The sequence below is a fragment of the Protopterus annectens genome, chromosome 4.part1 (genome assembly GCF_019279795.1).
Source record: "Protopterus annectens isolate FY-2018-M chromosome 4.part1, PAN1.0, whole genome shotgun sequence".
Lineage (NCBI taxonomy): Eukaryota > Metazoa > Chordata > Ceratodontiformes > Protopteridae > Protopterus > Protopterus annectens.
In genome coordinates this window covers 442680359-442698511 of record NC_056734.1, presented here as the reverse complement: position 1 = coordinate 442698511, position 18153 = coordinate 442680359, and the positions used below count along the sequence as shown (strand labels likewise).

General features: G+C 40.5%; 1 protein-coding gene across 8 annotated transcripts in view; it reads left to right on the top strand.

The window, feature by feature from the left end:
- Positions 1-18153, top strand: part of LOC122800909 (hepatitis A virus cellular receptor 1-like) — a 327925-nt gene that overhangs the window by 108772 nt on the left and 201000 nt on the right. For all 8 annotated transcript variants that reach the window (XM_044070261.1, XM_044070254.1, XM_044070257.1 and 5 more), the window contains exon 2: positions 17630-17689. In XM_044070261.1, coding sequence (XP_043926196.1) covers positions 17630-17689 — 60 coding nt within the window. The remainder of the gene's footprint in view (positions 1-17629; positions 17690-18153) is intronic.

Sequence of the window (18153 nt, the reverse complement as noted above, 5' to 3'; positions counted from 1 at the left end):
CACCCATTGTTTTACATAGATCTATGATATTGTGTGCCCACCTAGCAAACCAGTATTGCTCTTGAGTAAACCTCCTTTACTACATATTGTCTCTTACCTGGTCAGTTTCCAGGACCTCAACAAAGCTTGGAGTCCTAGTTTACATTTAAGTCGTGTTTTATTTGTATCCAGTGCTATCCAGACAAAGTTCATTTCCTCTGATTGTTAAATTGCACTCAAGCTATTTTTGAGTGATCACTACTGTTTTACTACTTTTATGCATGTGTTTCAGTGATTTTTTTTTTTTTTTTGTAAATTGCTATTCCTTGTACTGTTACTGCTATAACACACTCTTGAAATTGCACTGAGCAAGGGATTTCCAGCTAGTTGTTTAAGTGGCTTGTGGGACCATTGTACTTGTTCTTAGGTTCATAGGTAGGTACTAGGCTACTGGCCCTAGGGCCTATATAAGCCCAGCCAAAAAGGTACCCTGGCATTCGCCACCCAATAAAATAATTTTCCTGTGCACCTGTCGAGCAGAGCCACAAAAGTGATCCCCGGGGTGAATTTCCTATCTCCTATCCAATCATCAAGATTTTTCTTGAAGAGTGCTAATGAGGAGCTTCGTTTGATATAGATAGGTAGTTTGTTCCAAAGTATGGGAAGTCTCTTGGACAGGAATCTATCCTGCCAGCATGTTCTGTTTATTGTTGTGACAAGGTTTAGGTCCCTAGAGCATATAGCTCGGAGGGATTGGGATTTCTTTAAGTGGAGCATGTCCAACAGCTCTGGGTTTGACATAGCTTTGTATGTTAGGCAGAGATCATTTCTGAGTAGGCAATATGCGATGGAGTAAAGCTGGAGTTTTTTCGGATGGTCTGTGAAGGGCATCTGTTTGAGGCCAGTAATCCTCTTTGTGAGGTATTTCTGCGGCCTTCCCAGTTGTTGTAGATGTCTTGTGAGGTACATACCAAAAGGGGCACTGTATTCTATAATGGGTCCAATGAGCGACGAGTAGATGGGAACAATGACCTCTTTTTTTCTGGATGAGAAACTACTGTGGTGATGTGATTATCGAAGGAGAGACTAATGTCCACCTGTGTCCCAAGGATCACACTTTTGGTGTTAAGTAGACTACCACCTATGTGGTAGTTCATGGGTACAGAGTGTTTACCAAAAGGGATGACAATGCACTTTCTGGCATTGAGCTTCAGGCCATGGGTTTGACACCAGGCATCTGTCTCAGTGAGGCCCTTTTGTAGGATGCCCATGTCATTAGGAATTTCAGTTATGGCTCCTAGTTTGCAGTCCTCGGCGAACTTCATTAGCCAAAAACTTTCTGTGTTAGCCTGTACTTCAGAAAAGTAGATACCAAACAGGAGAGGACCCATGACTAAACCCTGTGGTACTCCACTTGTCACTGGTCTGAAGTCGGATTTGGAGTCTGCTACTTTCAGTGTGGGTTCTGCCAGTGAGCCAGTTGGCAACCCATCTTGTGACATAGGGATTTATACCTAGTTTAGTGAGTTTATCTAATTCCAGAGTAGGGGATGGTGTTGAAAGCCTTGGCAAGATCTGGATAGGTTGTGTGAACCACCTTACCCTCATTTACGGCTTTGATGACCACTTCAAAGAAGTCTATCAGGTTTAGGAGACATTTTCTGCTTTTACAAACCCGAACTGTGTGGGATCCAGAGTTTGGAGATTACCAATGTCATTGTTTATAAGTTCCATGATGATAAGTTCCATAGTCTTGCAGACCAGGCTCATCAGGCTAATGGGGCGATAGTTCCCAGAGTCCGTGGTGACTCCCCCTTTGTGGAGTGGGATGACCGTCACTGTGCGCCATTCAGTGGGCACAAAGCCTGAGGTGAGGCTATGATTGAACATGGTACTTAGGTGGGGTGCCAGTTTGTTCTGTAATTTGTGTAGAACGCACACTGGGATGTTGTCAGGTCCCATGGATGCTGTGTTCTTGGCTTTGGAGAGTGTGATTTTTACCTGTGCAGCTGTGATTACAGGAACTTTGCATTCTTCTGGTATAGAGATGGGCCCTTTAGTGGGTGAGAGGGGGGGTAAAATTAGCACTGAACCTATCTGCCAGGATGTTGGCAATATCAGTTGGTTCTGTATATTTAGTGCCATTGTGCTGTAACTCAGAGCAGATCTGAGTGTTGCCGTTGAAATTTTTGACATAGCTATAGAATGCTTTGTGGTTGTCTTTAGAATCAGTGATGATTTTGTTTTCATAACTAGCTTTGGAGGATTTTATGAGGGATCTTGGCTTCTTACTGAGGCTGACCATCCTCCAATCATGGGATTTTTCTCTTTTTTGCAACAGTTTCTTTCTGATGTTGTAGAGTTTTTTTTATGGCAGGGGACCACCAGATTGGCTTCCTTTTTTGGAGGATAGCATCTTGGTTCTGTTAGGGATTGCACAATCCATGCACTCGTGTAAGTGCTTATAAAGTGCATTTGTTTAGGATTCAGCAGTCGCACCTCTATTGTCCGTCTGCATGGGTGTCGTGAAGTTTGCCACTTCTGTCTTAAGAAGCGTGAAGTTGGCTTTGGAAAATTTTTTTACGGTGGTTTCCCTAATGGGGGCGGGATGTGAATGTCTAGGGTGATTCGCTTGTGGTCGGATCTGACCAATAAGGAACTGACCTCTGGTGTGGAACACCAGTTGCCCATGTTGGTAATGACCAGGTCTAGGATACTGCTGCCCTGGTGGGGGTGTGGATAATTTGATCCAAGGCATTGGAATTTATGAATTCCAGAAAACGATGAGCAAAAGAGTTGGTACATAAGTAGTTTTCCCAGTTAATGGTGGGGTAGTTGAAATCACCCATTGTTAGGGTGTTAGGTTGTACCCTAATATTTTCCAGTGTATCAAGAAATGAGGAGTGGGAATGCTGGGGCATAGTGGAGGATCTGAAGCTAGCTACAATTTGGATTGCGGTCTTGCCCAGAGTTAGTTGCACTTGGATAATCTCATATGCATTATGCTGAGCAACTAGCCTGGAGGTGTGGATATCCTTAATGAATATGGACACGCCTCCACCTTTAGTGTTTTGGTCCAGGTTAGGTGGCAGAAAGGTGTGGTATGAATTATAGCCTGGTAATGCAGGGGTGCTCTCTGGAGCCTTGAACCAGGTCTCTGTCACTGCACAGATGTCAATGTTCTCTATTTTAAGGAGTGCCTCGAGTGAGTGCATTTTGAGGTTTCGACTTCTAGCATTGAGTAGCATTACCCTCAGATTTTGTTTGCTTGTACCTGTTATGGTGGTGAATTTGTCATTTGAACCTTGCCTAAAAAAGGCACTATAGGGGTGGCAAGAGCCTTAGCCAGTATCCAGGTTCTCTTCTACTGTATTTTTACATTAGGAGGACTGGGTTTATATATCTTGTGGCAGTAGTTGTTTGCCTGGTCTGAGTTGGGAAATGCACAAAAGGACTCCTATTGTAATCATTTTAGTGGCCAGAGGGCTCATTAGTTATTCTGTTTTTTCTGGGCTGCTAAAATTTTGCTTTGCATGGGTTAAGAGTGCCCTGTACAGTAGCAAATGGATAGTAAGAACACTTCATAAAACGGTACCCTGTAAAGCAGGAATATAATACAAATACCTTGTGCACGAGCAAGCTTAGAGCAGCTAGTTGGGAGTCAAGTTGCAATACCTACAGATTTAGTTGAATTCAGTATTCTGTAAACATAAAATCGGTAGAATTTATCACTGTATAGAATAATCTGCTCTGATAAAGCAACTTTAATAGCCTTCTAACCCCAGTACACCACCCCTTCTAGCTCACAAATCAAAGGACTGGACAGTATGGATATGCAGTTCCCTAACTTCTATGTAGGCAGCTTGGCAGATATCAACATCCTCAGACAGTGTAGTTATTGTCTCATGTTTACTGACAACCACTTAATCCTTAAAGAAGCAGACACAGTACATGAGAGGTGTACTTACACAATGACATTGGAGGCTAAACTCTCACATACAAGCACATATCAGATTGTCAAAAGAGCACACACAACACCTACCTCACATAGAACACAACTCACATATAGACTACCGTATGCTGAGGCACATAAAAGCAATCTTCCTAAGCAAAGATTGCCTAGATCACTGATTGTCAAAGTTATGCCTCAGCAAGCCCAAAGGTACTCAGATAAAACATTTAACACCACACATACTGTCACTCTGAGCCCCAAACACTAAGCCCCTAAGGCAAGCAAACACACTTCCAGGACACTTACCATAGAGGGTTCCATTACAGGATATACTGTTGCCCCTTTGACTAGGCTGAACAAGGATAAGATAACTGTAAGTTGCTTTATTGCAGCCAGAATCCACCAAATCATACATGCACTCAAATCATTACACCACATGTACCAGTATGATTCCATCATAGTCCATGTAGGTGTAAATGACCTGAGACATATCTCCCTGAATTATAGGAAGAGCGACATTATAGAGGTTTCAGACTGTGTCTGAGGCTGGTATGAGCCCTTCATTGAGCAGCATATTGCAGTCACCACAGATGATGCCACAATATGAGCAAAAAAATGATTGATTTCGACAACTGACTGTCTTTCTGGTGGAGGACATGATTAACAGTTCACGTCGCTTTGCCAAAGTCTGCACCTCTCCTCTCTAGGCTTTTGGATACTGGCTAAAACTTTATCCACTCAAATAGTGCCTTTTTTAGGCAATGCCAAATTTACAAACCTACTGACAAAGCAAAATCAACTCAGCTGAATCTCAAAGTGTTACTACACTCTCTCCAAGTCCTCCTCACACTTGAAATTTTATATATCTGTGCAGTTACTGAGACATGGCTTAAAACATCAGAGAGTACCTCAGCAGTGCATGGTTTCAGTGCTTTCCATAATTTTAGACAAGTAGTTGTACAGACAAGGCCTTAAAGGTTGGAGGTGTCTCAATATGCATCAGTAACAAACATACCTACAGAATGGTCAAACAGGATGGCATGCTGAAGTTCCTTCACGTGCAGATCACCATAGACAAAATCCCTTACCATATCCTAGCAAACTCTTAGTCATCCTCTATGTCCCAAGATACTCACAATGCATAAGTGGACCCACTAGAAACACTTGCCATTCAACCTCACACCCTAGTCATGGGAAACTTTAATTACTTCACTATAGACTGGGAATCCTACATAGCCTCAGATCTACAGGCACAGAGATTCCTGGACTTTGTAAGTACAAATATCCTTGACCAAATACTGAATACAGCCCCTAGAAGCACCAACATACTGGACCTTGTGCTTACAGATATGGGTAGAATGCTGAACAACTCCCCCCCCCCAATATCACATCCTCCCTGGTAAGGTCTGAACATAAAGCTGTCTCTTTTAGAATCAAAATCAACTCCATAATCCCGTTAAAACCAGTAACAGTTAGGAACTATTACAAGGCAAATTACCTTTTATTAAGTGATGAATTGTCAAAATTCAGTGCCCCTCCAAACCTGGACAACACAGCAAACTATGCTGAATTGCTCTCAGAAACTCTGTGCAACCATATCAATGGCTGCATAGAGACCAGAAATAGGCCCAAGACTAGCCCTAGAGGCAAATTACCCTGGTGGCATCCCATATTAAACAGGATATACAATGAAAGGAAAAAGAAAATGATGGCAAAAATCAGAAAGGATATTTCCATAAAAATAGAAACTCTCTCATCAAAGTAAATGGGCAACTAAGAGGGCTAATTAGGCCAAGCAAAGCCATCTTTGAGGTTAAGATAGCCTCCTAGGTGAAAAATAACCATAAGCCCTTCCACAGCTATGCCAGAAACTTCAAGGACAGCACACAGTAATGTGCTGTACTGGTGGTTAATGTTGCCACATTCACTGAGTCTGGCAATTTAGCAAACCTGTTAGTGGGCAAATTCAGTTCCAACTTTATCCTCTCACTCTCAACCATCCCCTCAAAAATGACATCAAACATAACCCCTCCAGCTATAACTAGGGAGCATGTACTGGCTGCTCTAAGTAAAGCCAAGAACATAGCCTCACTGGGATAACATCCCCGGATGCCTCCCGAATAGTCTAAAATATGGCTTATCAGGACCCCGGAGTCATATAATTATAGTCTTAAAACAGGCTTTGTGCTACGTGAATGGAGGACTGCAACATTCATCCCACTTCACAAGGGAGGATGTTCAACAGATCCTGGAAACTACAGACCCATTAGTCTGACTGGTCTTATTTACAAAGCCACAAAAGAATTATCTTGGAAATTTTCAACAAAGACATAGGAGACCTTCAAACACTGGATCCACCCCAATTCAGCATTGTCAAAGCAAGTTCATGCTTATTGAATCTGGTGGACTTTGTAAATGTTACTATGGATGAGGGGAAACAGTGCATATTGCCAACCAGATCTGGCTAAAACATTTGATACAATACCCCACTCAGGCTTTGTCAAAAATCTTATAGAACTGGGTATAAACCATTTTATAACATGCTGGATAACTAGCTGGCTCACCGATGGGACTCAGGAGGTTAGAATCAGTGAAGCACCTCCACAAAGAGGTCAGTCACCAGTGGAGTTCCCCAGGATCTGTGCTAGTTCCACTCCTCTTTAGCATCTACTTTTTAAATGTCAAAGGCCTTTGGTTGACCAAGTTCACAGATGATTGTAAACTGAGAGCAGTCATTGAATCCCCACAAGATGAGAACACCTTTCAGAAATGTCAAATACAGACAAATACTTGGTGCCAAAGCCATGGCTTAAAACCCAATAGCATGAAATGCATTAAAGTACCTTTTGGGAAGTCTACCACCCTGGGTAACTATGTCATCAGCAAAACACCCTTAACAGTTGATTCACTAGTCAGGGATCTGGGAGCTCATGTAGACAGTAATGCAACCTTTGACCAGCATGTTTCCAACGTATAGTAATAAATCCTTCTATGTTGCTTAATTTATAAGTAAAGGCATGCCATCTAGGTCCAGAGAAATCATCATCCCACTGTGCTCAACCCTCAACAGACCCATCATAGAGTATAATGCCCCCTTTGGGATGTGTTTGACCAGATATACGCAGCAACTGGAATGTCTGCAAATGTTCCTTACAAAAAGAATATGGGGAGTAAACACAGTGTCCTACACTGATCGCCTCAAAGTCCTGTCTTTTTACTCGGTATCATGCAGATATCTGAGAGGTGACCTTTGCCTGGCATACCGGGTATCACTGGACCCTGTTTTGATGAACCTTTTGCACATCTGCATAACAAACAGCATCAGAACTACTAGATTAAAAGACCTAAATTTTGCTTCTGATATAAGTAGGACATGTTAGAGAGACAGGTAGTTTTCTTATAGAATTCCCATTCTCTCGAACAGACCATCTATGTGAAGCAGAGATACTCCCTTTCCCTTTTTTAAGTGCAACTTAGACCAAAGAATGGGTAATTGGAAATTCACCCGTGGTCTGGCTGCTATGTCTCTGATGGACAGAGGAGTCAGTAAATCACTTATCTATGTAAATTAAATTTGTGTATCACATTTGGGTCACGCAGCTAGGCTTATAAGAGCACTAGTGGTTATTAGCCTAGTATACAGCTATGACCCTATGAATCCGAAAATATTTATGTATAATAGGCTAGAATAGGATCCAAAGTGGAGCTTTGAAAGACCTTATATCTCTGAGGGTATGAAGAGTATGAGTTCACACTTTAAACTCTACCCGAGTTTGCCCAGAAAAGTAGGATGCACACTGCATAGAGATCATACCTCTCTATCTCTTAAATCAAGAAATCTAAACGAAGCCATAAATAATGGTGGGCCAAAGGACCAAAAATAGGGACCAATTTTAAATATTGCTCTTACTAACTTAAAAAGTTGATAGAAGAACAGGCTTTGCATTAGCATGGATTTTTCTGAAGGATATGAAGTCTGAAACTCAAATGTATATCATCTTCTGCCATCAATCCTCAATGATTTTTCTAGTGGTTTGCCAGAAAACCACAACTTTATGAAAAATAGATCAAAAATATGAGGCAAAAATCTGGACAGTTGAGAGCTATGATAGAGACTACATTAGTGGATCTTAAAGTATTCCTTTATAATCTGACGGCTGAGCACATCAAAAGCAGTAAAAATGATCCAAGAGGACCCATACAGAGTACAGCATCTGAATGTAAGGTACAGGTAAATCTTTAGCCACTCGAGTCAGTCAGGTGTGAGTTGTGAAAACAAAATGGGATGGATGCCAGAGTGAAAAATAGTAAACATTGCATAGTTACCACTTTCTTGTTGACCTTCATCATGAATGGAAAGTTCAACATAGGGTATCCAAAGGGGATTGTTTTGAAAACTGGTATTACCAAGTCCTATTTTAGAACAGTTAGAGAAATTCAAGTTACAAACAAAATAAGACAATTGTAAAAATATATCAGCAATGATATACAAGTCAGCCATAACAAACTTGGTGTACCCAAGGTATGTGAGGCAGGTCATTGATCTGGAAGAAATCACATGACCTCATCAAGATCATTTTGCAATCAGTAGCTGAAAACACTTTCTCCAATGTCAGACATGGTGAAAAGCAGTCTGTTGATCACTCTGAAGACCTTAGATTTCTCACTGCAGAGATTTACCAGGACTTGCCTTCTCAGATGAGCTACCTGAGTGGACATGGACTATAGCAAGTTGTCAGTGTGTCCTCCAAAAGGTGGGTACTCTTACATTGTCACACCATACTTAACCCCTCCCACCATACTTAACTCCTTCCTACTTAAGCTTTGGAGCTCAAAATCATAACATGGCTAACACAGATCCTGTCAGCAGGATTTACACTAATGTGGTCACAGTGTTGCTTTACTTTGTGCTCAGGAGCCAGAATCATTATATGAGGCCTGAGGGTTCTAACGGGGTTTGTTCTGTACATAAACCACTAACGTGTGTTTCCAGTCTTCTAATTACAGTTTAATCCATTCAGTGGAATTCTTTTTTTTTTTTGAGAAAACCATGTAGTTTTTATTATGTTGTAATCTATTAGGAACGGAATTATTTATTTATTTGTTATTTTATTTAACATTTGTTAACCGAGAAATTCCAACTTGGAACAAAGCCAATTTTCAGTGAAGGCACAGAGAGAAATGCTGCAGATGCATGTCTTTGTAATGTGGGAGGAAACCAAAGCACCCAGAGGAAACCCACACAAATGCAGGGAGAACATGCAGACTCCACACAGAAGGCACTCCAGCCAAGACTCGAACCAAAGAACCTCTTGCTGTGAGGCAACAACTCTGCCACTGCACCACTGCACAGAGTAGAAATAGTTCAACAGTGGTAGCGTTACTTTTATATAGGACCACTTTAAAACTGGGTACACAAGACAGAGTATCTGAATTCTTAATTGGTAAATATGGCGGTCTAACCCAAAGGCGGGCTGTGTTCTACGCCAATGTCTAACATTACCATATTAAACTGAAGCCCCAAACAAAGTGACTAGTCCTGTTTATGGGTAGCAGCTGTAAATAGTCAAAGGAATCAGAAGTTTTTCATATTAAATACAAAGCTTTTGCAAGAGCTGTCAAATAATCACCAGCCTAAATGCTGAAATCACACAGCACAGGCCAATCTGGCAGAACCAACACTGAGTCAACAAGAAAATCAGTGAACAAGGAGGACTTCACACTACCAAGTGGGTGACAAATGGGAAAGAACCTATAGTTTGCTTCTGTTCCCCTGACAAAATCAAACATCTTCATGTCTTGGCTCTCTACCACAGCATAAAAACATGATGTCTGCTATCTAGAAGTTTCTGTTATTTTTTTTTTTTTTGTCGTGGGATGAGTCATTATCATCCTAATCATTTTATGCACTCCCGACTCCAGGAAGTTCATTGTGCTTTGCCTGTATGCCAGTGCTGTTTAAGGGAACCCAAACGATGGCATGACTTACATAATATACAAGAGGGTCACAAACATGCAAGGCAGGAAAAGCAGGTGAATTTCATAAATGCATGAAGAGCTGGATATGTTTTAAGAGCATGCACATATAAAAAACACTAACTGTAGTGCATGGAGCTTAGTAATTTAGAGCCATAATTGGGACAAGGATAAACTTGTTGACCATGTCCCTGGTGCGAGAACCAATCTTGACAGTGCTTTAGAAGTACTTAATAAAATAAAAGCATATTAAGTACACTAAACTGCTATTAAGATCAGGTCCCACAATAGAGACTAACACTAAACAGTGCGGTCTGGCAAAGAATATGAGCAGAAGCCAAAATGACTTTTAAAAGCTGTCAGAACTTCACTCTATCACACTTATAAACAAAGTGTGGTCGGGTGATGTGCCTAATAGCTTTTAAGGTAATTAGTTCTACACGATAGCACTTCATTTCTGCTTGCTGTATGTTTGACAGAGTTAAGTCCTTTACCAGATTTCAAACACTTTGAAAGTCAGTAAAACACTTTGTACTCTTGCACTTTTTATTGTGCAACTAATAATACATGGAGCATTACAAAGAATTATGACTGGGTCTCTGATCATAATCTTTTATCATGTTTTCTTGACATGGATGCCAAGATTCAACTCCTGACTGAATTTCTAGGCATCCATGTTTTGAACATGTAATAAGCTAGCTATGATCAGAAACACGGTCATAATTCTCTATACTGCACCAGTCAGTAAAAGAAAATTTAATAGTTTATCATGACATACAATAAATAAGTAACTAAAACATATAAAAACAACAAATTACAATGCAGTTTTGTTTTGTATCTTTCGGCTTTTTCCCGGTTAGGGGTCGCCACAGCGGAACTCCGGTCCGCTAATGATTGGCAGTAGATTTTTACGTACTGGCTTGCCGGGCCTAACATGCAATCTTCAACGAAGGAACACCAATTCATGCATGTTGCCACACAGAAAATGCTCTAACTGAGAATTGAACGGGCAACGTCTAACTGTGAGGCGACAACGCTACCGCAGCACCACCAGCACGGTAACAAATTACAATGCAGTAATTTAAATAAATCCAAACATGCCCAATGATGACTAGTATACTTCATAACGATAGCAAGAAAAATAAGCAATACTCAAAAGCTGTTTCTTTTTCCAATTATATCTTTTGGATTTAAAACAGTCAATGCCTCAGATAATTTTGTTTAACCCTTGTGATGACAAGCAACCATGAAATATGCAGTATAATTTCTCATCTTATTAAAGTGATATTACAAGACTGACAAATACATTTTCAGCAAAGTAAGAATGCAAGCACTTAACATTTATAAATATTTAATTAACCAAATAGACAATCCATAACTTTAATATTTAGTGCATGTCCATTTCTGCCATATTTTTAAAACTGTCTATGAGAGTGTAGGATAATAGCTTTAGTATTGTTCCCCACCCTCCCTCTCTGTTGGAGTCTTGTTGTTATACTTGGTGGCTTTGCAGTTGCCCTCCCCTACTGTAAATTTGATCTGGGACACTCCTCCCAGTCTAGTGTCATTAGCTCATTCTACCTAATACAGAGAGAACATCTGAGAAGGCCAACCCACTTAGTTTCTTTCCTTCTGTTCCTCCTTTCTCCCTTTCTTTAAAAAAAATGCCTGAATCTCCTTGTGTTCTGACTGTGCTTCTCAAACATTTTGGAAATATAGAGTATATTTTGGTGCATTTATTAAAACGGTATTTGCCTTAATATTGCTACAACTCAAGTGCTCTAGATTGCACTGCATCTGAATTAAGTGTGTTTTAGCTGCTATTGTATTTATATATATATATATATATATATATATATATATATATATATATATATATATATATAGATGTCTCTGTATATGTAGACTAGCTACTTATTCTACTGTATTACTGCCTCTTAAATTGTTTTTCAGTTGTGCACTTGCCTTGCTTCTGCCTTGCTTCATTTAAAAAGTTTTAAATTGCTAATTTTGTAGAGTATGAATTGCATTTACTGTTTAGGGCTACACACTCAAGTGTATTAGCCTTTTCTGTGTTGATTCACTGTATTATTGCATTGTTTAGCCTGCTTTAACCAAAAAAAAATACTATCTTGTTTGCTCATTTCCCGCCTTTCCTAGCTAGTATAGTCCAGATCCCAGGCCTTGCTTGTCTCAGGACTTTATTTTCTGTGTTCAGAGCTATCCAGACTTTGCGAGGGTAGAGGGAAGTCCTACTGCTTACCAGTGGGAGTAGGGAGCATTGTACTGCCTATGTAACACTAGAGGAGCGGTTTCCAGCTCTGAAATTGTAATTTTATTAGCCTTTTTGGGCTGATTTCTATCCCTTTCAAATTTCTGGCATTTTTTACATTGTGCAGCACCCCTGGGCTACGGTTAAACTATTCCAGGTGCCAGAAAGTTTGCTCTTCAAATTTTCCCTTAGAACAAACTGGTTTCTCAGTAGTAGCACTAAAATCTGAACCCTGTGACTAGCACTTGCTCTAGAACCTGCTGGAAAGCACTAGGAATCCTTAAACTGATACAAGCACTCAACTCTCCTTGTCAATAAGAAGAAATTAATTGTAGGCACTAAACAGCCTATAATTGCAAAGTACCTTGCAAAGGTAAGGGAAAACAGCTCTTGTATTTTACAAAAAAAGTAACTAAACAGGCATGTCCAAGGGTCAGCTTCTGGTGATTTCTCCTGTCCACCTGATGAATCTGGGCATACTGGGGCAATGCAGCAACTGCCTCATGTACACAGAAAACCCTCTCCTCCTACCACCCAACACTACAACCTGTTTACTTAGCCAAACTGGAAGCAAAGCTGTCTCCAGCCAAGATTGTGTTAGACAGTCAAGAGAAGGTTAACACCTGCACTACACCTCAAGCAACACATAGTCCTTCAAAATCCACACCATCAACACCCACACAGGGAAACACTAAACCCACATGGCCCTTAACATTAACCTGCCCAAGCAACAAGGACCTCCGAAGCTGAAACACAAACAAACACCAGTCACAACCAAAGTGACAAACAGCTCACAACACCAGTGTGCCACCCAACAACCGCCCCTAAGGCAAGACAATGTACCCAACACTTTAGTCATAGGTGAATCTACAGTCAGGCACACTGATGTCCCACTCACCAGGCTGAACAAGGAGAAAATTACAGTCAGCTGCATGTCGGATGCCAGGATCCGCTACATAACGCATGCACTCAAGTCACTCCACAAGTACAAATATGACTCTGTCATTGTTCATGTTGGAGTAATGACTTGAGATGTACCTCCCTGGATTACATGAAAAGAGACATAGAAGAGCTCTCAGATCATGTGGCCAGGGCAGGTATGACCCTAGCCCTGAGTAGCATCCTGCCTTCACCCAGAATGATACCACAGTATAAGGACAAAATGATTGACTTCAACAATTGGCTAAGCTTCTGGTGTCATTCAAAGGGGATCCAGTATCTGTCTGCCTGGGAAGACATGATCGACAAAGCACAATGCTTTGCCTGAGATGGTCTGCACCTGTCACCCCTGGGATTCAGGTTACTGGCTAAAGCTCTTGTCACCTCTATAGTGCCTTTTTTAGGCAAGGTTCAAAGAACAAAACCACCACCATAACAGATACAAGCATGCAAAATCTGAAGGTAATGCTACTCAATGCTAGAAGTCTAAACCTCAAAATGCACTCTCTCGAGGCACTCCTATAAATGGAGAACATCGATACCCGTGCAGTAACTGAGACTTGGTTCAAGGATCCAGAGAGTACCCCTGCAATACCAGGCTACAACTCTTACCACACTTTTCAGCCATCAAACCAAGACTGAAACACTAAAGGTGGAGGAGTGTCCATATTCACCAAGTATATTCACACCTCCAGGGTAGTTGCCCAACACAATGCATCTGAAATTCTCCAGGTGCAACTAACACTAGGTAAGACTGCAATCCAAATTGTAGCTTGCTACAGATCCTACACCATGCCCCAAGATTTTCACTACACCTTTCTAAACATACTGGAAAATATTAAGATACAACCAAACGCCCTAATATGGGGTGATTTAAATTACCCTGCCATTAATTGGGAAAACTACTCGGGTACCAACACCTTTTCCCAACGGTTCTTAGAATTCATAAATTCCAACGCCCTGGATCAACTAATCCATTGTCCCACCAGAAACTCCAATATCCTAGACCTGGTCATTACAAACATGGGAGATAGATGCTCCACACCAGTGGTCACCCCTTCATTGGTTAGGCCTGACCATAAGCAAATCACCCTTAACATCCACATCCTACCTCCACCCCCAGTAAGGAAACCTTCATAAAAAACTTCTCCAAAGCCAACTTCATGCTACTCAAGTCAGAAGTGACAAACTTCACGACACCCATGCAGAGGGAATCTGAAGGTTCGACTGCTGAATCCTACACTAAGGCACTGTACGAGCACATCCACTTGTGCATGAATCGTGCCATTCCAAATAGAACCAAGACGCTCTCCTCTAAAAAAAGGAAACCAATCGGTGGTCCACTGCCATAAACAAACTATACAACAGAAAGAAGAAATTGTTGAGAAAAGAGGAAAATCCTAGGATGCAAAAAACTCCCTTACCAGCCTCAGTTAGAAGCTGAGATCCCTCATAAAATCCTCCAAAGCTAGTTATGAAAATAAAATTGCCAAAGATTCCAAAGACAGCCACAAGGCATTCAATAGTTATGTCAAGAATCTAAATGGCAATGCTCAGATCTGGAGCTACAACAGAATAGCATTAAATATACTGATCCAAAGGATATTGCCAATATCCTGGCAGATCGATTTAGTGCCAACTTCACCCCCTCTCACCCCCTAAAGGGCCTATCTCAGTACCAAAGGATTGCCAAATTCCAGTACTCACAGGTAGAAACCGCACTCTGCAAAGCTAAGAATACATCAGCCATGGGACCAGATGACATCCTGGGCTGTGTACTACATGAACTACAAAATGAACTAGCAGCTCACCTAAGTGCCATGTTTAATCATAGCCTCACCTCAGGCTTCGTGCCCACTGAGTGGCGCATAGCTACAGTTATCCCACTCCACAAGGGGGATCCACCTTGGATCCTGGGAACTACCATCCCATCAGTCTGACAAGCCTGATCTGCAAGGGCATGGAATGCATTATCATGGAACTTATAAACAAAGGCATTGGAAACCTTCAAACACTGGACCCCACCATGTTTGGGTCAGTGAAGGGCCAATCTTGTCACCTGAACCTGATTGACTTCTTTGAATCAGTCTCCAGAGCTGTGGACGAGGGTAAGGCGGACCACACAGCCTAGCTGGACCTCACCAAGGTCTTCAACACCATCCCCCAATCTGGAATCATAGATAAACCTACTAAGCTGGGCAAAAATCCCTATGTCACTCGATGGGTAGATATTCTACAAAAGGGCCTTACAGAAACAGATGCTTGGTGCCAGAGCCATGGGCTCAAGCTTTATGCCAAGAAATGTATAGTTATCCCCTTTGGGAAAAAGCATGTACCCATGAATTACCACATAGGTGGCAGTACACTAAACACCGAAAGTGTGATGAAAGACATAGGGACACAGGTGGACAGTGGTCTCACCTTCAATAACCACATCGCCACAACAGTCAGAAAATCCTTCTATGTGGCACACTTCATCTCTAAGGGTTTTTCATCCAGAAAAAAGGAGGTCATTGTCCCACTGTACTCATCCCTCATTAGACCCATTATAGAGTACAATGCCCCATTTGGTATGTAGCGCACAAGACATCTGCAACAGCTGGAAAGGCTGCAGAAATACCTCACTAAAAGAATCACAGGTCCTAAAGCAGATGCCCTATGCTGACCATCTAAAAAAACTCCAGCTATACTCTGTGGCATATCATCTACTCAGAGCCGATCTCTGCTTAACATACAAGGCCATGTCAAACCCTGAGCTGTTGGACATGCTCCACTTAAAAAAATCCACTCCCTCAGAGCCACATGCTCCAGGGATCTAAACCTTGTCATCAACATGAACAAAATATGCTGGAGGGATAGGTTCCTGACCGAGAGACTCCCCATACTCTGGAATAGACTGCCCATACATGTCAAGCAGAGCACCTCCTTGGCCCTCTTCAAAAGGAACCTTGATGACTGGATGGGAGATAGAAAATTAACCCCAGGGATCATGTCAGTCATCCTGCTAGACAGGGGTCCAGGGAAGTAAATATTGTGGGAAGAAATATCCAGGGAATTGTTATGGCTAGACTTATATAGGCCCTAGGGCCGATAGCCTAGTACCAACCTGTGAACCTATGAACCTATGAACTATGGATTGTTTATTGCTGCATATAATATGTTATGTCCTACTTCCAAGTTAGTTTAGTAACAATTTTTTTCTATTCTCATGTACAGTGAATGACTGTGACAGTCCTTTATGACTAATGTTAAATTAAATTGTACATTCCAACTTACATGTGTATTGCTCTAAAGACCTACTTTCTCTACTGAAAGCCCCATTCCAAATATACTGCAATTGTACCTTTACAACACATAGCAATTAAGTATGTTATGCATCATCTATGCCAAAAAATATATATTAATTAAAATGAGACTGACAAATAATATGTGCATAATGAAAACCGATGAAGTTGGTATCATGACAGAAATGCTTGGATACCTCAAGAAAGGAGAACAGCCTAATGCTATAGTGTGTTACACACACACACACACACACACACACACACACACACACACACACACACACACACACACACACACACTAAAAACAAGCTGACATAGTTTGAGGAAAAAAAGACAGACTGAGGATTTATGAAGAAAATATTCTTTTGACCGTGCATTTTAGAAGGATGGTTTATGCTCTAACAGACACTATAAGAAATAACAATTTCATAATTCAGTATTTTCATAATGAGCATCTCTAGTTACTCAGTCATGTCGGCAGGCAGTGCTAATAATGTTTGGATACACCAGCATTTGACATAAAACAGCAACTATAATATTGTATAAAATGGCACTCATCACAAACATACTAGTGACAGACAAACTAGACTCAGTGCATCATGAGGATACACTAATTTTTAAAACCAGCCGTGCCTCTACATTCTTTAAAGTGGCAGTGCTATTACACATATTTACAATATATTAAGGCACATAGCAGCTATGCACTTGTTATCAACACTGATCTGGTACATGCAGTGCTAAGATCACATAGCTGTTGAGTACCTAGGGTTGACAGCTAAGCCAGTATGCGAGACAAAAAGAGTAATTCACTAGGACTTTGGATACAACATCATATTTGTACTGGTAAATTTGACCTCTAGACATACAGTGATGAAATTAACACTGTACTTGAAGTATCTGGCAATTTTCTCTTTCCAAACAAATTAGAATACAATTGTTATGTTTACTCAAGAGTAAAATGTTCTTTACTCTGGTATAAAATAGCAATATTTAGAAGAATTTCTTAACTATTTTGAAAAAGATTACTTTTCTGATGTACTAACATTTTAAGTCGAGATTGAAGCTGTTTCTTATTTGTACAAAACATGTTTTTTATCTACAGATGAGTACTTTGCTTAAAACATTAGTACAGAATGTTTATGTAAATGTCAGTGTTATTACTTATAGACCAAATAAACTGATTTTTTTGTATACACACATTAAATGTGGCATCTTTTTAATTGCAGCACATACCACAGTCATATCCAATACAACCATGATGGAAGCAATACCAAATACAACTGCAGGTACTCCACAGTTTTTTACAAGGGTAAAATGTGTTTTACTATAATATAAAACAGCAATATTTAGAAGAATTTCCTAACTATTTTGAAAAAAGATTACTTTTCTGATGTACTAACATTTTAAGTTATGACTGAAGTTGTTTTTTTTTTATTTGTACAAAACATGTTTTTTTTATCTACAGATGAGTACTTTGTTCAAAACATTAGTACAGAATTGTTTTATTTATTTATTTATTTTATTTTATATTTGTTTACCGGAATAGTCGAATGGACCAGGTCCATTTACAGCGGAGGCCTGGGAAGAAAAGCTCCACATTTACATAACATTCAGACAGAAATGTAAAACAGACAAAGAGAATATCAACAATATATGAAGTAATAAAAAAAATATGGTTACCAAGAGAAATTTCATGCTAGAGATAAAGAAATTAGAGTTTTGGTACTGTAGCATATATACAGCAAGTATA